Genomic DNA, 22934 nt, shown 5'->3' with positions numbered 1-22934 from the left:
CACATAGTGTATGTTCTTCAAGGAACATAGACTTCAACTTAAAATTTGGTTCACTAAAATACACGACTTCCCCCGTAACAAAAATAAATTGACCTCATAGTTGAGAAAAGAGAAATTTGGCAAAGGTCTCTGCATGAACTTGAAAAACAAGCCTGTGTAGAACCCACCTAGACAAAACAACTGGCTGCCTGTTTCTGCACTTGTTCGGTTCCACAGCAGGACAACAGATAGATGGGAGGATACTCAAGACTAATAACCACAGGACCACTTATTCCAAATCCATCAAGATTTAATGGAGAACAATAAATGACATCAATAGAACAATCCCAACAGTTTTCCGATGCCTTAAAAGTGGGTGGTAAGCTTGGAACAGGTACTTCGGCAGGAGCAATACAACATGTTCTAAGATTATGGAGGTGAGAAAACATGTTTGTTAGTTCTAGATGCCTTGTGCACAATACAACAGTTTCCAGGACAGAGAGGACAACAAAACATATAAAGAATAAATCCAAGCTGCTTAACTTTCTACAATTCTCTTGAGTAGTAAGCCCAGGCCACCCTTGGCCATTTGCACGGGTGTCTTTTTTTCTTTATTCTCAATGTAAATACTTGCTCCTTGGGTCACCAGTAATTTTGCTTCTTCCAGTCTCTCCTCATCACAGGCTAAGTGTCTGAAATTGGGGATCACAAAGATTAGTCACTACTAGTTCTATATAATGGTTAGGATTTCCAGTCTAAACTGCTTATCGCTGGACAGTGGTGACATTGGAAAGTTATTTCCTCAGGAAAGGGAAATCAATTAGCACGGCAAAGAGTATAAATTAAATTTAACTAGAATAATTATATAACACCGGATTACCTATCTTACTTCTAGCTCTACTAAAACAGCTAGTTGGCACAACTTCCCCATTCGATGGAGATTACTGGTAATTTCCTCCAAACACTTCAATGTAATCATAGAACTGAGAGAAGCTTCAGTTCATGTAACAAGTAGTGACTTTCAGAAAAAGAGCTGATCTCACTTGACTGGTATATCTACACGGACAAACCAAGGTACAATTAGCACTGTTATACAGTACAAGTTGTCAGAGGTAAAAGGTCTTGTTATAATGACAGAGCTCACAGTTAACTTGTTGAATCAAAGAAACCAACCTCTGCCAGTCACTTCTATAGACTTTGACAGGCAAAGAATTCAGCACTTTACATGGCCTTTTATTAACCCAGTGAGGAAGAAATTACTGCTATAATGTTACGGAGGGGAAGGAAGGTTAAGTTCCTCAACATGCATGTGTAATGTAGTTACAAAGTGGCAACTTTTGTACTGAAAAACAGTATCCATCCAATTCTAAATCCTACTTTCTCCCAAGGACCCCATACTAGCTGATTCCTAGACTATTTCCAGGCCAACGTGATTAATACGTCATGGAGAAATAAGCTAGAATATTCATTAAAAGAAACACAGAGTTGCTTAGGCCTACAAGAAAGATTTTCAAGTAAGAATTAAGAAAACAATACTTTTCTTGGTCTCCATTGGGTCCCTACCCTTGGAGATCAGGGAACCCCGTGGAAGAGTGGGAGGAAAGACTGTAGTCAGAGGAGATGGAGGACTCTAGGAGAACATGGCCCACCAAATAAACTAAGTAGGGCTCATTTGGGATCACAGAGACTGAAGCAGCAAGCCGGGCCTGCATGGGTCTGCCCCCAGGTCCTCTGCATGCATGTTATGACTGTTAGCTTGTTATTGGGAAATGTTTTGCCTGCATACTGGGTTGCCTGATCCAGCCTTGTTATGAGGGCTTTTGCCTTGTCTTACAGTAGCTTGTGCTGTGTTTGGCTGATATCTTTTAGAAGCCCGTTCTTTAATAACGAGGAAATGAGGGGTAGTGGATGTGGGGGAGAGGAGAGGTAGGAGAAGCACAGAGGATTGGAGGAAGAGAAAAATGTGGTTGGGATGTATTGAATAAAAGAAGAATCTATTTTCTTTTTTTTTAAAAAAATATTTATTTATTTATGTATTTATTTATTATGTATACAATATTTTGTCTGTGTGTATGTCTGCAGGCCAGAAGAGGGCACCAGACTCATCACAGATGGTTGTGAGCCACCATGTGGTTGCTGGGAATTGAACTCAGGACCTTTGGGAGAGCAGGCAATGCTCTTAACCACTGAGCCATCTCTCCAGCCCAGAAGAATCTATTTTCAATAAAAAAAAAGAAAACAATACCTTTTTATGACAGGATCTCTCTATGAAACCCTGAATAAAATAGAAACTTGCTGTGTAGACAAGGCTGGCCTTGAACTCAAAGAGGTCTGTCTGTTAGTTCCTGTTTCTCCAGTCCTGGAATTAAAGGTATGCACCACCGTGGCAAAGCAGTTTTGTTTGTTTGCTTGCTTTTGTTTTTGTAAACAGGGTCTCACTATGGAACCCTGGCTGGAGTGAAACTAGCTAAGTTGATCAGGCTGGTTCTAACTCAGAAATCTGCCTTTCTCTGCCTCCCCAGGACTGGGATTAAAGGCGTGTGCCGCCAAGATCAGCCCTTGAAAACAATACTTTCAAAAGCTGTCTTAAAGTCAGAAGGGAAAAGGTTCAGCCTTATTCTACACTACAAAAAAGACCCCAAATTTCTGATTCAAGAAGTCATGATTCAACAAAGGAGAAAAATGGGTATGAAAAACCATACAGACACACACCAACCGAGGTAAAGGTTGGCCTCAAGTTATCCACGTCAATTAATCCCAGGTGGATTTAAGAGTCACAGAAGTGAATACTTCATTCATCTCAGGCTTACTAGTTGTGGTGGAAATTAATAGGTTTGGCCACATAGTAACTGATAACTCCTGAAAATAGTTGAAAAATCATGCGCAAATAAATAGACTGGGAAAATACTTTCAACTGATATGGCAGTGTCAAGAGCACTGAAAAATCAGTCAAAATGACAAAAGGGCAAACTATATGACATGCTGAGGCCCCCAGTGCCACCAGGACGAACGGAGAGGTGGTGGAGAGTTGGGGAAAAGGAAAAGCAAAGAGGATTTTTATGTTTTGTTTTTGTTTGCTTGCTTCTTCTTCCTTCCTTAGTTTGTTTTTTGGTTTTTTTTGGTCAGAGGCACTGCAGGGATGAGGGGAAGATAAATGGGAATCAAAAGGTAAACAGAATTGGGGTACATGACGTGAAACTCCTAAAGAATAAAGTTAGCATTAATAAATTTCAAAATCAGTAACAAAATGTACTTTCTAAGCACGAAATGTCATATATCATACAACACGAGGGTAATCTGAGTGCTGATGGGGGAGGTATTAGGTACTGTTAAAATGCTATTGGGAGGGTACAATGAGACAACTCCTCTGGAAGCAATTCGTCTGCAAGTAAGTGTATTTGTTGAAACAATCAACTTCTAGGAATCTCTCTAAGGCCATAATCCGCAATATGGGCAGAGGTTTTTTTTTTTTTTTTAAGCAAATTGGTCAATGCAACATTACTTAAAATGGCCAATAGTTCAGAACTGTTTAAGTAAACAGTATCAGGAATGATTAAATCATGGCACATCCATAAAATGGAATTGTATACAGCCATCATGAATGTTTTAAACATATTTAATGACATTGAAAAATGCTTACAATGTGCTATGAGATTAAAACATAAGTTACATGATCTCAATTTTGTGTATATCTACATATAAACAACTGGAAAAATACTCGAAATTTTCTATCAATATTTTTGGGGGATAGCAAAATAATAGGCAATTTTAGTTTTTGTCATTATACTTTGGTATCCTTTCAATTTCTTTTGTTCTTAGCATGTATTGCATTTATAAGCAGAATAAAAATGACTGCTATTTGTCACTTACAGAGGAGTGTTACCCTCAGTGTCTTGGATGTTTGTGGCTGCTTTGTAGAACAGAAGAATATGAACCGTCTTCAAGTTACCCTTGGCTGCTGCCCGGTGCATTGCTGTAGCCTCATAATGGTCCTTAGCATCTGGATCAGCTCCACCTTCCAGTAACATGGCAGCAATCTGGAAAGAAGGACAAGAAAACAATGAGGAAATCTATGTTCCAATATATGATTAGAACTCAAAGGAAAATCATGCAGGGACAGAAGCATACCTCATGCCTATTTTTTGAGGCTGCATAATGGAGAGGAGTGCAGCCATTTTGGTTGACAGCATTCACTTGTGCACCTTTCACTAGAAGGGCCTTTACAATCTCATCCCGGCCAGCAGAAGCAGCAATATGCAGAGGAGACCAGCCTGCCTGTATAAAAGGTGAGTTTAACAAAAGTCAAGAAGAAAAGTATGAACATTAACATTTATTCAGGTTTATAGTTCTGTATTCTCTTGCATTTAAGCATCATGGGAAATTTGGAAATAAAAATTTATACAAACGAAAAATGAGGAGCTGGAGAGATGACTCAGTGGTTAAGAGCACTTATTGCTCTTTCAAAGGACCTTCCTTTAACTTAGACTGCTCACAAATGGACTGTAATTCCAGCCCCTGGGGATCTGATGCCCTCTTCTGGCCTCCAAAGGCAACTGCACATAGTTGGCATCCACTCACAGATAAACACAAATAAAAACAAAATAAACCATTTAAAAATAGCCACAATCGGCCGGGCGGTGGTGGCGCACGCCTTTAATCCCAGCACTCAGGAGGCAGAGGCAGGCGGATCTCTGTGAGTTCGAGGCCAGCCTGGACTACAAGAGCTAGTTCCAGGACAGGAACCAAAAGCTACAGAGAAACCCTGTCTCGAAAAATCCAAAAAAAAAAAAAAAAAATAGCCACAATCCTATAACATAGACATGGTGTATTATACTAATTCTAATGGGTTTTCCCCCATACAATAACTTGAAAAAAATAAAAACTAGAATCAGAGTATATGAAGTTCTGTGAGGTGTGTTTTTCACAATTTCTACTTCTAAGAATGTTTCTGCCATTCTTTGGAATGACTGATGGCATATTAAAGTACGAAGTATGTATCCCATGCTCTATTCAATCATTCTCCCATAAAATCGTTTTCATTTTCTCTTAGAAACATTACTTCAGTAAACATCTCTGAAAATTAACCTGTACCTACTACAAACAAAAAGACTTCCATTCTCAGTTTTTGTGAGTCTTATCTTTTTACTTATGTGTTATGCATGTAGGCCAAAATGGGGTGTCAGGTCCTCTGAAGCAAGAATTACAAGAGGTTGTGAGGCACCCAGCATGGGTACTGGAACCAAACTTTGGTCCTCTCCAAGAGCAGCAAGCATTCTTAACTACTGAAACATCTCCCCAGCTCCCCACAAGTCTTATCCTAATATAATCAATATCATTATAATATATGCTTCTACGTAACATATACCCAGGCCTTTATTATTCAGGCAATATTCACCAACAATTTAAACATGAAAATGTTTGAGTCTTTTTGATTTGATGATAAGCCCTGCTCTGTATTTCCACCCTGAATTACAGAGATTCAGTACCATTGTAAAATAATGCAATCATTAGCCTCCGGCCTAGTCACTAAGGCCATACTGTAACTTCCTACTTATAAAGGTTCAAATTTTGTTTATGAGCTTTATATTCAGGCTTCACTAAATACAAGGCTGGAGTCTAAAGATAACCCAGAGCTTATCAAATTTGCCTAGTACTCACGTCATCTTTATCATTCACCGGCACGCCAAGTTCCAGCAAGAATTCAACAATTTCTGTATGACCGGCTGAGCATGCCCAGTGCAATGCTGTTCTGCTGTCCTATGTGGGAAACAGGGGAGCACAGCTATTAACATTTCTGAAGACAAATAGGCAGAAAACTATTGATGCCAGCACACCTACAGGTTGAACATAAGAAATGGAGAGTACCAGGTCCTCAGGTAAGTAACCTTAAACTGTATTACTTACTAGCATTTGAGAGGCCAAGCTATTAGTAGCATGGGGTGAGTGATATCAACGAATGTAAGAAATTCTGGGCAGGAAGGAATGATGAAAGCATTAGTCCCAGTACAGTGGCAGAGATGGAGATGTGCTGTGTATAATTCCAACACTTACGCATGCCTATGCGAAACACTGTGACATATACATCATTTCTTTGGACCCTCACCATGCTCTGTGGTCCCTATTACCCCTCATTTTACATGTAAGGTCACTCAGACTACTTCACATAAGCAACGGATCCAGGGCCACACAATTTATCCAAGCTCTGTGACTGCGAAATCTCTATTACCAAACAGACTTCAAGTGAGGTTCTACAAAGATGTGAATTTTTTTGGGGGGTGGTGGTGGTGAGGATCTTGCTATTGTAAGTCAACGTTCGCTTCAAATTCTCAATCCTTTTCCTCCAACTCCTAAGTGCTAGGATTATAGGCGCATGCCACTGTTATCTGGTGAACACACGAATGTTATGGAGAAAGAAATGAGAGCTGAATTGCATAGAATCAGCGCAATAAAATTGTTTTTTTTAAATAACAAGGTAGGAATCATGATTCTCAAGGAGAGTGCCTATTTGTGTTGATTGCTATGCTTCTCAGCCTTGAGTACTGTAAAGTATTGATTGTATACATATATATATATATATATATATAGTGTGTGTGTGTGTTTGTGTATGTGTGTGTGTGTGTGTGTGAATCAAACCTAGGGCCTCCTGCAAGTGCTCTACCACTGAGCCTTTAAAGTAACTTAACTGTGACACTCAGGGAGTTGCCTGGTTTGGGGGAGAGGCTCTAGAAGAAGGAAAAGAAGAAAAGAACTGGCATCACTTGATGCTTCTGCTGGTGCCCAGGGAGGGAGCCAACTGGAAGTCTCACTGCTGTGGACACCTGTGGCTTTCCCTGTCAGTGTCCCCAGACAGCAATTAAACCTTATGGAAATTTCAAATACAAATAAAATAAAGGGAGTATGACAGAGACAGAGACCCACATGCCATTACCTAGCTTTAACAAAAAATAGCTCACCATATTTACTTCTAGATTGTTACTATTTAGGTTTTTAAGAGTTATTGCATGTGTGTGGGTTTGCGCACATGACCTCATGTGCATGGGGAGGCCAGATGAACTGAACTCTGGTCCTCTGGAAAAGGAGTATATACTCTTTTTATTTAAAAAAATATTTTTCTTTACTTTAAAAATATTTTTTACTATTTATTTTTAAAAAACTATCTTTTCTCATTTTACCTACCAATCCAAGTTCCCACTCCCTTGGCTCCCTCCATCTTTCCCCCCATTCCACCCCCCATCCACCCCTCAGAGAGGGTAAGGCCTCCCATGGGGAGTCAACAAAGTCTAGCACATCACTTTGAGGCAGGACCAACACCCTCTCTACTATATTTAGGCTGAGAAAGGTATCCCTCCAAAAAAAAAAACGGGCTTCAAAAAGCCAAAACAAGCAGTAGGGATAAATCCTGGTTCCACTGCCAGTGACCTTGCCGTCTGCCCCAGCCATACAACTGTCACTCACATTTAGAGGGACTAGTTTGGTCCTATGCTGGTTCCCTCACTGCCAGGCCAGAGTTAGTGAGCTCCCATTAGCTCAGGTGAGCTGTTTCAATGGGTGTCCCCATCGTGGTCTTGACCTCTTTGCTCATATTCTCACTCTTCAAATGGAGAGCAAGGAAAGAGATATGTTGATTGAGGGAGCCATTATGGGGCTAGCCAGAAACCTGGCATTAGAGAAATCCCCAAGAATCCGCAAGGATGACCTCAGCTAAGACCCTAAGCAATAGAGGAGAGGGTGCCTGAACTGGCCTTGCCCTGTAGTCAGATTGATGACTATCTTAAATATCATCATAGAACCTTCATCCAGCAACTGATGGAAACTGAGGCAGAGATCCAGAGCGGAGCACTGGGCCCAACTCCCATAGTTCAGTTGAAGAGTACGTACTCTTAACCACCTATCTACCTCTTTGGCCCTGCTGAGGTTTCTTTTAAACAGAACCCTAAATGTCATGATTGTTCATCTCTAATTATTTAGCACCCACAAAATAAAAGTGCTTTTGTAGCATGCCTTTAATCCCAGCACTCGGGATTAAACTCTGTGAGTTCGAGGCCAGCCTGGGCTACAAGAGTTAGTTCCAGGACAGGCTCCAAAGCTACAGAGAAACCCAGTCTCAAAAATACCAAAAAGGGGGGGGGGGCTTTTGTAAGAAACCACAAGATCATTATTAGATTAACGTTAACTCTTTGTCACGGATGGAACACAAACCTTCCAGGACTTTGTGTATAGGAAGGGCTCGAGCAGGACCACCTGGGTTACATAGAAAGATTATATTTTAAATGCAATTTTAAATTGCATTTGGTTGTTTGTTAGGCTTCATAATCCTAACTCTCTCTTTCATGCTATTGACTTGATTGAAGCATGGTTACATTTTTCAAGAGTCTTAATATAATTCATTTTATTAAATTTAAACCATATTACCAGACAATAACAAAAGCAAACTACGTGAACATAGGGGAAGTCTCCTGTTGAGTAATAAAGGAAAATTTCAAAGAAAACAGTCTCTTCATTTTGAGTTATCTTCTAAAAAAGACAGAACATGGAGAATTTGAAGTATTATACACTGTTTACTAGTGTTTAACACCAATCTATCAAACAGAAAGCAATCTATGATTTAGAAAGTTATGAAGAAAACATGAGATGTTGTTGATCAGAACAGAATCATTTCCCAATGTCCTCAGTTCACTCAATCCCATTCGAGGTGGAAATCCATTCTTTGTTCACGGTGGAAATAACCTCCCCTTCTACACAAAGCCCTTTCTGACTATTCCATGTTCTGAAATGAATACATAAAGTTCTTTCGGGGGGAAGTTTACAATATGTAATAAGATGAATTTTGTCGTTATTTCAGTTTTGCCTGCTTTTTCTACATAACAAAAATTCCCGGCTCCTCTCAAACTCCCTGGCACAAAATTCAGTTACACGTGTTCGATTTAATGGGATTACAACGAAAGAAAAAGAAATCCACATAAAAAGGTGTGTCTTGAAGCCTGGGCATTTCTGAGAAAAGCCGTGGATGATCTAGGAATATAAGAAATTCAGGGAGCTAGTGCTTGGCCCCTCTCCCTCCCCCCAAAATGTCAGTTGTGGGCTAGAGTTGGACAGCAAGTCTTGAGCTAACCCAAGGCTACAATAGGGAGGAAGGGGAGGGAGGAGCTCAGAAGTGGCCTTGGACCAACTCAGGACCGGGAAGCCTCTTAGGGCTTCGCTAACGCCAGCGGCTAAGCGCCAGGCCCTCGGGCTGCTTTACCTGATCGGTTCTAGTAGCTAGAGATTGATCGGCCAAAATGCTCTCCTTCAACTCATCCAGTTTCCCGGTGTAGGCCAGGTTGCAGACCATTACGTTAGACACACTCCCCTCCATTTCGCCTTCCCAGAATCTCCGTGAAGCTCAAGCTCCGCCCACTCACTGCTCCTGCTCGGGTAGCCAATCAAAGAGCTCGAGCTTCTCCAATCACTGTTCTCTCTGCTTTCCGTGTTGCCCGCCCCATAGCCCGGAGCTTCTGGGAGTTGCAGTTTGATGGCATTTCCGGGCCTGAAGGCGGTTTAGTCTGCTATTCGGTTCCGGCTCCTAGCAGTGTGGAACTACAAGTCCCAGGATCCTCTGAGAAAGCCGTAGTCAAGTTGCCGGTGGAATTGGCCCAGGATGACAGCTGGAGAATGGAGTCAGGTAATGGGAGCGGCTTCTGGAGGCACTGTGTGAAAGAGCTAGGGTGGGTGGTCGTTGGTAGACCAGTAAATCGGTCACATGAAAGGGATACTATACCAGGCCAAGAGCCTTCTGGGACCCTAAAGATCTTGTCCCTCTGGGCCCTCACTTGCAGTGGCAGGCGGAAGGGACAGTAGTTGGAGCTGAGTACTACCACTTGAGCTTGAACCACTGACTGTAGCTACCCTCCCCCTCCCTGCCACTGTCCAAGGAGCGGAAAGAAGCGCAGGCTAGTTACCCTGGCATCTCGGCGAATGGCATCAGAGTAGGATTCTGCCACAGCAGCGGTTAACACATGACACCATACAGAGGTGATGTGCCAGAGTGATGCTAAAGACAGGGTGTGATGCCATAGGAGCCACTCGATATCTAAGAGATCTCAGTGAGTCTGTAGCCTGGTGACATCGCTACTTAACTGCGGTCACCTTAGGGATACCGGGGCATGATGTTGTTGTCACTTTAATATCCTGGTAATGGCAATTACATCGAGGCTTGCTAAAATGTTAAGCTAACAATGTGGGTTTTAAAGAGGGAAATTCCAAATAGTGCTGTAGCAGAAGAGAGGCAAGGCTTGTCTTTTATAGAGCATATCCGAAAGTGTATTAGAAAAGTGCTGAAAATATATTTTAAAAGTAACTGATTATGTTTATGTCTCTCCTGTTGTGGGATAGAACAGGGCTTAGCAAAGTTTATGTAAAATGCCAGATCATAGATATTTTAGGCTTTTTCAGGGCAAATGGTAAAACCAAGTACAGAAGACAAGTTATGACAAAAGTTAATTGGTGAAATTCTAGATATAATAATAGTAGAATATATTTTTCACACAGAAATACTGAGATCAGAATTCTTTGAGGGACGTAATATTTTGCTTAGTTGAGGTTTAAAGTTATTATTCTCTATCATCAAAATCAATTCCAGATGTTCTTTAATGAGATTTTATCCATTTTAATCGATAGGAAAGTCTTTGAAATATCTTTTGACACAGAAGGCTACTGCAAAATATTTTTTTCTTTTTTTTTGGGGGGGGGGATTTTTCTCGACAGGGTTTCTCTGTGGCTTTGGAGCCTGTCCTGGAACTAGCTCTGTAGACCAGGCTGGTCTCAAACTCACAGAGATCCGCCTGCCTCTGCCTCCCGGGCGCTACTGCCAAATATTGATAATCCACAACCATATTCTTTTTTAAAGACTATTTTATTGATTGTGTCTGTGTCCCCCCCCCCCCGTGTGTGTACATGCCTTGGTATTGCGTGTGGAAGTCGGAGAATGACTTTTGGGAGTTGATTCTTTCCTTCCATCATATGAGGATTTAGCATCAGGCTTCCTTGTGGAACCATCCCTAAGGTCACCAGTTCTAATTTTGATTTAAATAAATTTAAACATTTTTTTCAGAACAGTTTTAGATTTATAGGAACGTTGCAAAGTCGGGTGGTGTGACTCATGCCTTTAATCCCAGCACTTGGGAAGCAGAGGCAGGCAGGTCTCTCTGAGTCTGAGACCAGCTGGTCCACGGAGCAAGTTCAAGGACAGCCAGGACTGCTGGTGCTAGACCGTCGTTGCAAAGGTCGTACCAAATTCCTACATATTTTCCACCCAGTTTTACCTTTCCCTCCCTATTTCACAATCTGATTGTGATAACTTAACACAGCATAAAATTCAACTGGGGCTAGGGGTGCCTAATAGTAGAACATTTAGCAGACCTGTGCAAGGCTCTAGGTTCAATACTCGGCACTACAAAGCTAAATAAAACACACCTATTTAATCACTGATTATTAGTAAGTTTCAGGGTTGTGCGGCTATCACAATGAATCTGTTGTATAACATTTTGATCGTCCCAGTAAGATATCATGCCCATTTTCAGTTCATCTTTATTCCCACTTCCTGCCCAGGCAGCCACTAGTGTACTCTTTGCCTTTATAAAATTGCCCATTCTTAATTAACATTTCACGTAAATGAAATCATGTAATATGTGGTCTTTTGAGTCTGGCTTCTTTCACTCAGTGTAATGGTTTTGAGAATTTAACCATATTGTTACATGCGTAAGTACTTCCTTAATTCTGTTGCCTAACAATATTGCAGTGTACGGATAATACATTTTTGGGTACCTACTCACCAATTGATAGAAACTTAGTGTTTTTTTTTTCTCTCGCTGTAAGCTATTATGACTAGTGCTACTTGGGACACTTGTTTTTGCATCTTTGTGTGGATGTTTGTTTTCGTCTCTTGTTACTAGATACCTGAAGGTGGAATTCCTGGGTAACAGGACAATTTATGTTTAGCTTTTAAAGCAATTACAAAACCGTTTTCCAAAGCAGCAGCTGCAGTCTATGCAGGAGGCTTCTTGTTGCATCATGCACATTTGTTATTTACTGGGCTCTTGTTGCTGTTTTGTTTGAGAATGAGGCCCAGGTGACTTCAAACTCACAATCTCCCCCCCCCCCCCTCAGCCTCCCAAATGCTGGGATTTCAGGTATGTGCTTTACCCTTTAAAACATTGTAGCTATTTAAGTTGGTATGAAATGATATATTAGTTACAATGTTTATTTTCATATGGAGTGGCTAGGTGGTAAACTTTTTAAGTGCTCTTAAACCCTTGGTGTATCTTCGTATATAAGGATCTGCTTCTGTGTTTATTTCCATTTTAAAAGTGGGTTGTTGTTTACGTGTTGACTTGTAACAATTATTTCCAGTCTAAATCCAAGTCCCCGGCAGGTATATGATATGCAAATACTTACCCCTACTTTGTCCTATGTTTTTTTTTTCCTTTTGCTTTGTTTTGGTTTTGTTTGTGCTATTTTGAGACATGGTCTCACTGTGTATCCCAAGCTAGTCTCAAACTTGTAATCCTTCTGCCTTTGACTTCTTTTTCAGGTGTGTGCCCCTGTTGTTTGGCTTTCTTCACCACAATGCTATGTGTTTTGAAGGAAAAGGTTTTGAATTTTTTGTTTGTTTGTTTTCAAAACCTCTGTGTAGCAGTTCTGGCTGTCCTGGAACTCACTCTGTAAGCAAATTTGGCCTTGAACTCACTGAGGTCCGCCTGCCTTTGCCTCCCTAGTGCTGGGATTAAAGGTGTGGGCCACCACCACCTGGCGATTTTTTTTTGAGACAAGGTCTCACTCTGTAGTCCAGGCTGTCCTGCAACTCACTGTGTAACCCAGGCTTGCCCCAGACTCATAGTGATTCTCCTACCTCGAGATCTCTCTCTCTAGTGTTGTATCTAGTTAAGACTTTAGAATGGTACGATTTTGATGAGTTGATTCCACATGTTTTCCTCTGGAATTTTGGTTTTTCTCTTTTGCATTTAAATCTATGATCCATTTTGAGTTAACTTTTCTATATGGTGTAACATCAGGTTAGCTAAGGTTGTTATCCGGATGTTCTAGCAGTATCTGTTGAATCTTTTATTTTAATTCACTTTTCTATCATTATCACAACAGATAAACACACATTGTATATTGTAATCAACTTTTCTCCATACTTTGCTCCAGTTTCATTAGTTTTTCTGTGGGCATTGTCCCATCCATGGTCCTATGAATCACATGGTGTTTCTATATCTTTAGAAGCTTGTGACAGTTTCTCAGATTTTGCTTGTTTTGCTGACTTTGGTAGTTTTGAAGTGTACTTGTTAGGTATTTTTTAAAGTCTATTTTCTTATGATTGGATAGGGGTATAGGAGCATAGGATTTTAACTGACCATATTTGCTGCTTGAGAAATAAGTCTATTGTCGAGTTTGCTTTGGGAAATGCCATTACGTTGCAGATTAATCACTTCCAACTGACGGTTAGCTGCACAGGGAAGTGGATCTTGGGCTCCAGGAATAACCTTTCCACTTTCCACTTGGCCTTAAGGTCTCAAAACTGCTGCTAGAACTTCAGTGTGAACTCAAGTGTAATATATGTTGGAAACTTGTGCGCGATTGGAGATGCTGCTCCTGTTTACCGTATGCTAAGAGGCAGCTATATTGTGATATCATTTGCATATAATAAATCTCATTGTGTCCTGGTGTTAAAAGTTCAGTGTACTTGGTTATAAATATATACTGTTGTGTAACCAACACCAAAGTTGAGATATAAAATATTTCCAAGCATTTAATCCCAGCACTTGGGAGGCAGAGGCAGGCAGATCTCTGTGAGTTTGAGACCAACCTGGTCTACAGAGCTAGTTCCAGGACAGGCTCCCAAACCACAGAGAAACCCTGTCTCGAAAAACCAAAAAAAAAAAAAATTTCATGATTCTCCCAAATTGTCACATGCTTCTTTGTGGTCACCCCCCCACACTGTTCTTGACAACTCCCCAAGCTGATTTTTGGTTTGTAATTTTTTAAGCACACAATTTAATGATTATAAGTATATTCAGAGTTATGTTACCACTCCCAAAAGCTTGCTTTTAATCATCTGCTTTACCTAAGAAGGAAGATTTGTATCTATTGTCATTCTTCTTTTTGCTCTCCTTATACAAACATTATTCTATAAGCTTCCACTTTATGAGCATTAACTATACAAATAAGATAATAATATGTGGTCTTTCATGGCTTGTTTTGTCACTTAACAGAATCATTTTAAAATTTATACAAATGTATCATCACTCCATTTCTTTTTATGAATGAATATATACCATTTTATGTCAGTTACATATTTTATTTAGTCATTCATTAGTTTATGGCCACTTGGATTATTATTACCTTTTGTTTCTTCTAAATATGGCTGCTATAGTTTATATGTAAGTTTCTGTTCAGACATGTACTTTTATTTCTTTGTGTACATATTTAGGGGTGGAATTTTTGGATCATAGTCATATGAACAACTCCATTTAACTTTTTGAGGGAGTGTCAGACTCTCCCAAAGTGGCTATTTTATCTTCCCACAATAATGAATTTGGATGAAAAACTTTCTACAATGAACTATATGTATCAATATATTTCTTTTTGTTATAGCTGGTAGTGGGTATGAATACCATTCCATTGTTTTGACCTGTCCCAGTACCAGAAGTATATAAAGGGTCTTGCCATCCCTCATAGTTCAGACAATATTAGGCATTAAAATGGTTTTACTCCATCTTCACTTGGAATTTTTGTTTTCTAACTTTAGGTTGAATTAAGACAAATTATCAAGTTGGCAGCAAAAGCTAATTTCCAAAGCTAGCCAGTGTTCAGCAATTGTGGTTGAAGGTGGTTTCCATGCTGTTTCAAAATGTAAACATCATTTTTACTTTGCTTTCCACAGAAAATATTTAAGATGGGATAAATTTAGTCTTGTAGCTATAGTTTGCTAATGACCAGTGTAGAATAAATGCTCCCCATGTGTAGTAGGTGATCTATAAATATTTATCCAGTTTATTGTGGAGGCCTGTTGTATTTACACAAGGAAGTGGTATACTGACATTTAACCATAGTAGTGCATCAAGGAATGCGATGTGATTGCTAGAAACAGCTTAGAAAAGAACAGGACCCAACATACCTCATACCGAGTGACTTGCTTGCATATTATTTATAGACAGTATAATGTGCTTTTATTTTATTTGGTAGATGTGGTAGTTAACTTTGGATTTGGAGTTCCTTGACACTAAGCGTAAGCCTCTTCTTTATATTATGAAAGATAGATAGTAAATAGATCTTACAGGAAAAGGTCTTGTCTTTTGTGGTGCTGGCCCCAAGTTCTGGAGGAACAATGCAGTCGCTGCTTACGTTCGTCTTGGCACAAAGGGGCCCTGTCAGTGTCTGACTTCCTGGCTACTCAGGTGATTGACTGTTCCCTATTGCCTTTTCTGCTGGCCACATAGATTCTAGGCCCTAGAAAAAGCACATTAGCCTTCCAGACTTAAGTAAAGCACATGCTAATAATTAGCGTCTATAGAGAACAAGCATCAGATAATGTGTCTCACGTAATCCGTACACTAAACCTTTGAGATAGGCACTAGTACCCTCCAGGCCTTGCACTAAACCTTTGAGATAGGCACTAGTACCCTCCAGGCCTTGCATCTTTAAAAATGAAATTTTAAACAAATGAACAACAAAAACTAGGACTGTAGATGTAAAATAACATGCCTAGTAAAACTTGGAGTTTACGTACAAATTCAGGCAGTTTTATTCCCAAACTCTAGCACATAACCGCTATAACATGTTGCTAAATATTGATGAAGATACAGTTATGTATAAATGCAGACCCCAGATCCTGCAATAGCCATCCCTGTCAGAGGGCTCCAGACTGTACCTGCATGACTATGGGGGAAATGACAAGATTTTGTGCTGTACAGCAGAACTCTCTGTATCTATACTGTTCTGCTTTGGCACCCTTAGCCATACAGGATTAGTGAGCATTAAAATGTGTTTAGGAATTTTATTTTTTTTTTGGTTTTTCGAGACAGGGTTTCTCTGGTTTTGGAGCCTGTCCTGGAACTAGCTCTTGTAGACCAGGCTGGTCTCGAACTCACAGAGATTCGCCTGCCTCTGCCTCCCGAGTGCTGGGATTAAAGGCGTGCGCCACCACCGCCCGGCTGTTTAGGAATTTTTTAAAATTTTTGCTTAATTTAAAATTAAATAGCTCCTTATGGCTAGTGTTCACCATTTTGGATTGTGTACAGAAAGGTGATTGTCCCTCATTTCTTTCTTTCTAATTATCACCAAATAGTTTAGTCATTGTAAATATTCTTTCCATGGCAGAAATGAGGAAACAATGATAGACAATATGGGAATGCCAGACAGGGAATATATGCAGTTCAGCTAACTACACGGCAGCCACAGGAATAGGTTTTGAGTTACCGGGCATGGATTTCCTCTATTCCTACTTACTAGCTAAGGGCTGAGTAGCAAACTCTAAGCTTTTTGAAGTTGATTTTTCACTTATTTGAAAATGTAATTTATGTGTCATATTGTCAGCAGTTTACAATTGCCACTTACCAGATTTAAAATGAGACATTTTATTTTATTTTTTTATTTTTTATTTTTTTTGGTTTTTTCGAGACAGGGTTTCTCTGTGGCTTTGGAGCCTGTCCTGGAACTAGCTCTGTAGACCAGGCTGGTCTCGAACTCACAGAGATCTGCCTGCCTCTGCCTCCCGAGTGCTGGGATTAAAGATGTGCGCCACCACTGCCCGGCCAAAATGAGACATTTTAATATTTGTTTTTGATGCCACTGTTAAAATGTCCCTGTTATTCTATGTCGCTGGTCTATTCAAAATACTCCCATTTAAATCTATTTCATCATAAAACTGACGTGCTGTTATAGCAATTTACTAAGGTGTTTTATTTACTACTCTTTAGCATTCATGCTCTTGTTTCTAGGTAATTTGTAAATGATTTTGTTATTTTTTGTTATGAACAATAAAAGAATCACAACGAATTACAGGAATCCAGAAGGGTTCTCTATACTCTTCATTATGTTTACCTCATCCACTACACTATACAGAATTATAATACAGTATCAGATGAGATCGGGCACATTCAGGGTGTCATGGTCATAGATTAAAATTCAATATCAAAACCAGGAAATTGATACTGGCATGTTGTAGTTTGCAATGAAACTGTCCCGCTACCAAAAGGGTTGTGGATTGATGGCTTGATTCTCTAGTTGAGAGGTGATTGAATCATAAGGATTAACTCATTAGATGAGTTCATACTGAATGGGCTATTAGGAAGTGGGGCCTGGTTGGAGGAAATGGGTCTCGGAGATGTATGCTTCTGGTGGTTATGCCTTATCTCTGCCTCTTCCTGTTTATCCTTTTGCTTTCTGGTTGCTATGAGGTGAGAAGCTTTCCTCTGTCATGCCCTTCCACGTGATATTTTAGTCTCACCTTAGGCTTAGTCAACCATAGACTGAAACCTCTGAAACCAAAATCAGCTGTCTTCTGTTAAGTTATTTCTCTCAGGTATTTTCACAATGATGATGCATTAACATATGTGTAAACAGCTTCAAGGTGTGTGTGTGTTTGTGTGTGTGTGTGTGTGTTGTTGTTGTTGTTGTTGTCGTCTGGCATTCATAAGTATGGCATTTCAGTATTTACACATTCATATTCATATATATGTAGGTGCACATGCATGGGTGTGTATGTGTGTGTATGTGTGTTTGTTGTCTGGCATTCATAAGTATGGCATTTCAGTATTTACACATTCATATTCATATATATGTAGGTGCACATGCATGGGTGTGTATGTGTGTGTTGAAGCCAGAAGGCAATGTCAGTAGCTTTCTCAGTTGCCCTCTGCCTGAGGTTTTAAGAAAAGGTGTCTCACTGATCTGGAGCACCCCAATTTGACTAGGCTGGCTGACCACTGAGTTGTAGGGGGCTGTTTGACTCTCCAGTGCTGGATGACTGACGAGCATCACCAAGCCCAGCTTTCATGTGGGTCTCAGTCAGGTCCTCATGCTTGCCTTTTCCTCAGTCATCTCTCTATTTCGGCCATGTTATTTTGACATATGTAGATTTGTTTAACAAATACCATAACCAGGAATTATTCTGACAGTATAAAAATCTCTTCTGTACTACCCCTTTATAGTCAGTACCCCTCACCTATTCCCAACATGCATATCCCCAACAGCTGCTAACAGTCTCTTCTTGTCTTCTTGTCTGTCATTATATCTGTATGTTATTTATTTCAAGATGTATTTTTTTTTTGGTTTTTCGAGACAGGGTTTCTCTGTGGCTTTGGAGCCTGTCCTGGAACTAGCTCTGTAGATCAGGCTAGTCTCGAACACACAGAGATCCGCCTGCCTCTGCCTCCCGAGTGCTGGGATTAAAGGCGTGCGCCACCATCGCCCAGCAAGATGTATTTTTAACTCCCCTTGAGACTTGCCTTTTGACTGATGGATTATTTAGAGGTAAGATACATTTAATTTCTACTTGTTTGGAAGTATTTTCTTTGGTGCCATTGTCATCAGAGATACATTCTGCATAATTTCAAATATTTCTAATTTGTTTGTGTATGTTTTAAGACTCAGGAGGTGGACTCTGTGTGAGTGTCTCTTGGGAGGTTGAAAGTGTATATTCTGCTCTTATTATGTAGAATTTTCTGTGTATCCCAATTATATCTTGTTGCTTTATTGTTGCTCAGAATTTTTGCCGAATATTGGAGATTTTATGGTAATTAGCTTTATTTAGCCATCACACAATGTTTATATATGTCAAAACATATTTTATACTACAAATATAAAGCATATGTGCCTGTCAATTTAAAAATAAACTACCCTTTTTCTGAAATGTGGGGATTTTTTTTAACCAATTACATTTTCTGTATTTCTTAAACACCATACTGTTTTTCTTCTCTTCCTAGAACTCTAATGACATGGATATTTAATGTACTGTTTAGTTCAATATATCCCTGAATCTCTGTTTACTTTTTTCCAACTTGATTTCTTTGTTGCTCATACTGGGTATTCTCTATCATTCCATCTTTAATTTCCCTGATTTCCCCCATCATCTTCTTTTGTTCTATTGTGATCAGCCAATGAATTTTTCATCTTAATTATTGTATTTTTCCATTCTAAAAATCTGGTGCTTCTTTTTTATGCCTTTTATTTCTTTAATGAGATTTTCCATTTTTAAAAATTGACTCTGCAGAGTTAAGAGTTGCTTGTTTGGAGCATTTTAAGATGAGTGGCTTAAAATCGTTGAATCATTACAATATTTGTGTCATTTCCGTGTTGGTGTCTGTTAAACGCCTTTTCCCACTCAAGTTGATATGTTCCTAGTTCTTTGTATCATGAATGATCTTGTACCATGTCTTTGAATCTTTATGTTGTGACTCTCTGGATCTTATTTCATTCTCCTGTTTTGACAAGCCTACTTTGACACCACTATAGTTGGGGGAAGAGAGAATTACATTTATATTGCTGGGTAGAGATGGGAGTCAAGTTCTCCCTTCATGAGCCATTTATCCTCAGTGTAGGGATAGGGATGCCATTATTACTAGGCAGGGGTGAAATTTAAGGCCCTCAATAGGCCTCCACTAACACTACCCTGACGTTAAGAGAAAGGTCTCTATTACCATTGTGTAGTGGGGGAGTCATTGATGCCTGGCATGGTTGAAAGTGCTGGAGCTCAATTCTGTCTTTTTAAAACTGTTTCAGGGAGATGGGGAAGTTGGTGTGTAACTAAATCCAGATGAAGGTGGAAATCCAGCCATCCCATTTTGTGATAAGAATTAGGATTAAATTTCTATTGTATTTGACTGGCTAATTATTGCCTAATAAAAGTTTTCTTTATAGTTTGTTACTTTTGTGTTCTTTTGGCTAGAAATAGCTTACTTTTGAGGGACATTTATTGTGTATGTGTGTCTACACTGCTGCATTATATGACTATTCTGTCACAAGGTTCAGCATATGTTACTAAAAACCCAGAGGGCTCACTTCCATGTTATCATTTAGGCCCTAAGGCCCCTAGCAACCAGAATACCTTGTTCGTTTTACCTTTCAGAGATTTAGGAGAGATGAATATATTTATTTATGATACCTTGTGGTTTTAGCTGTATTTATTAAGAGGAACAAGGAAAGACAAATGTATTCCATGTTTTATTGGAACCAGAATATGGAAGTGATTGCTTAAAGAAAAATGGATGTTGTGTTAGTTATAGCCTCTCTCCCAGTGAAAAGTTAAGAATAGATAAAATCACTCTGACCTCCATTCCTAGTCCCTACCAAACACATTCTATTTTGATTCAACTAATCTGAGTGCTTAGACTTTTAGATATCTAAGGGAAGAAAAATGGTCTTTGTATTTTTGTCACACACACACACACACACACACACACACACACACATTCATGCACACACCTCCAATCTGAGAATTATGAGGATCTAACATTTTAAACACCTCATAGAATTCTCTTTATTAAAAAAGAACCTACTCTCTCAACTTGATTTCTTTGCTTTGGATTTTTATGAGATAAGATTCTCACTCTATAGCCCAGGCAAGGTTCCTGACTGAACTTGAAGCTCACAGGTTTGAGTAGCCTGGCTGGCAAATGAGATTCAGAAATCCCTATCTACTCCTCCCGAAGGCTGAGGTTATAGACATAGGTAGCTATGCTTGATTTTAGCATGGGTGCTGAGGATTGAAATTCAGATATTCATGGTGTAAGTTAGGCACTTTACCAACTGAGTCATTTCCCTATACCCATAATTTAGTTTTGATAATTTTGACTCTTGTCCCTTTTGCTGCTTTCAACCTACATTTGCAAAATTGGCCCCACCTCCTACCTACTGAGGGTCAACAGTAAGCTTCTTCATTGGACTTAATGTCTGAAGGGGATTCTTTCCAAGGATCATGGGATGGTCTGGATTCACTGTCTCTGGGTATTTTGTTTGGCTATCTGCAAGCTTGCGCTTATTTGGAGAACTTCATTATGGGACAGAGAACTGCATCACCCAGAACACGAGCCCTTGGAGCTCCTGGAACCAGATTACCCCCCCCCCACACACACACACACACTTTTTTTTTATTTTCAAGCTCCTAATTCTGCAGGACTATCCAATTGAGGGTGTCTGCTAGGGTTGCTGAACAGAGCAAATGGTGACAGGAAGCATTCTGAGGTAATTCTAGCCTGCCTCACTTCCTCTCATCAAAGAAAGAAACTCTAAAATGTGATATAACAAAAGGCACCTTCCATTTGGGGCACTGAAGAGAAGCACTTGGGGCGTTGGCAAGGCATACAGAGTGAGGCATATTTTTAAATTTCATGGTAGATGGCAAATGGCAGAAATGAGAGTGGCCTTCAGGGGCAGTTAGTGTGAAATTCAGACTCCAAGGGGCCTACAGTACTGCGGATAGCGCATGGGATGGTGCAGAAGCAGTTCAGAGTTCATGTGGGAAATTAATATAGTGGTTGTTGCATGACTAAAGAGACATCTAAAACTCATAACTGGAAAGGCAAGGAAGTTATTAATTGCATTTCCCTTTATACATAATGTAATTGTTTCACCATCTCAGATATGTTAAATTTTAGTGCTGCTGATCCTGACTCAACTGAAATGCAAGGCATATGTAACAAGCTTTGAAACTGAAGCTCAGTTTTCATTGGCCACACCCAGGTACAAGTCTTTAGTTTGAGGCATAAATATTCGCTGCAGAGCCAGGAGGGAGAGTATTATCAGCATTTTCTGCATGGGGGGAGGGAATCTCAGAACTTGTAAGAGTGACCTGAGATGACATGACTCTAACAGGTGGACCAGAAATAGAATCTCACCCTTTGGATCCTGGGTAACAGTCCAGTCAGCCTACTATTATTTCTTCAGTAAGATTTAGGGAGCAAATTTGTTTAAAATATACAGTTGAGTGCTTTAAAATTCCAAAACCTTCGTTCCAATGTATATTGATTTATAAATTGGGTAGCTCCAAGCCACTGGAGGGTTAAGCTTCACAGAGGGGCATGAAAGGATGTAAGACAAAGGAAATGCTTGATTGATTGAAATGGAAAGCCCCCAGAGATTAGTTGATAGTTTGTAATTAGTAAACTCCCTTACTGATTGGTTAAAATTAAATTTCATTTTCCTATTTACACCATTGGAATCTGGTTTGCTGAAGTAGGAATCAAAGACACTGGAGCCCCCTTAGCCTAATGGCCTGCCACACATACTTTTTATGCATGTGTGTGTATGTGTGCGTGAGTGTGCATATTTGTGTGTAATACTGAAGGACAACCTTAACGGTCATCTTCAAAAACACTATCTTCCTCCTGTGAGGCAGGCTCTGTCATGATTAGGTACCCACCAACTAGGCAAGAGGGGATCACCAATCCCTAGGGATCTTCCTTTCTCTACCTTCACAACATTGCGATTACAAATATAGCTACCATACGTGGTGCTTTATTACTTGGGTTTGAGGAATCAAGCTCAGGTCCTCTTTCTTCCAAGGCCAAGTGCTTGACTGACTGAACCATATCCTAACCATTCCCACTAGCTTTTTATTAAAGAATGAATTCAATATATTATCCTGATAATAACCAACTGATGCTATAATATTTAATAAAGCCATGATTCACAGTCAAAATAAATCTACGAATGCTGATAGAATTTAGAATGATATAAATGGAAAAATCTCATAATTATATTTATAACTATCTGAAGTCCCTAACTGCTTGCATTTAGATTTGATATATATGTATACAGGAGGATATAATAAATTTATTATATGTTAATTTTTGATATTGGCAAATGATATTGTTAATATAATTTTGATGTCTATCACTTGTAATAGGAGCGGTGGGGCTGTGTCCCCAGCACCCGGCTGCCCACATGGCTAGCTTAGCTTATGCCCCGAAATAATTACA

At 39.7% G+C, this 22934-nt stretch overlaps 2 protein-coding genes across 4 annotated transcripts in view; one reads left to right on the top strand and one right to left on the bottom strand.

Annotated features, from left to right (window-relative positions):
* Positions 1-268: 268 nt before the first annotated feature.
* On the bottom strand, positions 269-9388 carry Psmd10 (proteasome 26S subunit, non-ATPase 10). 2 transcript variants are annotated; one of them, XM_005367342.3, is made up of 5 exons: positions 9221-9388; positions 5638-5736; positions 4108-4254; positions 3850-4016; positions 269-671 (listed from the first exon to the last, which is right to left on the bottom strand). In XM_005367342.3, exons 1-5 carry the CDS (start codon positions 9332-9334, stop codon positions 518-520), a joined length of 681 nt encoding a protein of 226 aa, XP_005367399.1. In that variant the 5' UTR covers positions 9335-9388; the 3' UTR covers positions 269-517. The 2 variants fall into 2 exon arrangements, with proteins under 2 accessions (XP_005367399.1, XP_005367400.1); XM_005367343.3 differs by having other exon boundaries at positions 272-671; positions 3929-4016.
* A 188-nt stretch (positions 9389-9576) lies between these two features.
* Atg4a (autophagy related 4A cysteine peptidase) overlaps positions 9577-22934 on the top strand; it is a 54981-nt gene continuing 41623 nt past the window's right edge. Inside the window, exon 1 of one of the 2 annotated variants that reach the window (XM_005367341.3) lies at positions 9577-9640. In XM_005367341.3, coding sequence (XP_005367398.1) covers positions 9631-9640 — 10 coding nt within the window. In that variant the 5' untranslated portion in view covers positions 9577-9630. The remainder of the gene's footprint in view (positions 9641-22934) is intronic. The other variant, XM_013353849.2, reaches the window with a different exon arrangement.

This window comes from Microtus ochrogaster, unplaced genomic scaffold (genome assembly GCF_000317375.1).
Source record: "Microtus ochrogaster isolate Prairie Vole_2 unplaced genomic scaffold, MicOch1.0 UNK17, whole genome shotgun sequence".
In the NCBI taxonomy this organism is placed as follows: domain Eukaryota; kingdom Metazoa; phylum Chordata; class Mammalia; order Rodentia; family Cricetidae; genus Microtus; species Microtus ochrogaster.
This window is presented reverse-complemented; position numbering and strand designations above follow the sequence as displayed.

Excerpts from the sequence above, each read along its gene's own strand:
- Psmd10 (XM_005367342.3), bottom strand. The coding sequence starts at position 9,334 with ATGGAGGGGAGTGTGTCTAACGTAATGGTCTGCAACCTGGCCTACACC. Across the intron at positions 4,017-4,107 it reads CCTCAAAAAATAGGCATGAG|ATTGCTGCCATGTTACTGGA; the intron begins GTATGCTTCTGT and ends CCTTCTTTCCAG. Across the intron at positions 672-3,849 it reads ACTGAGGGTAACACTCCTCT|ACACTTAGCCTGTGATGAGG; the intron begins GTAAGTGACAAA and ends CCCCAATTTCAG.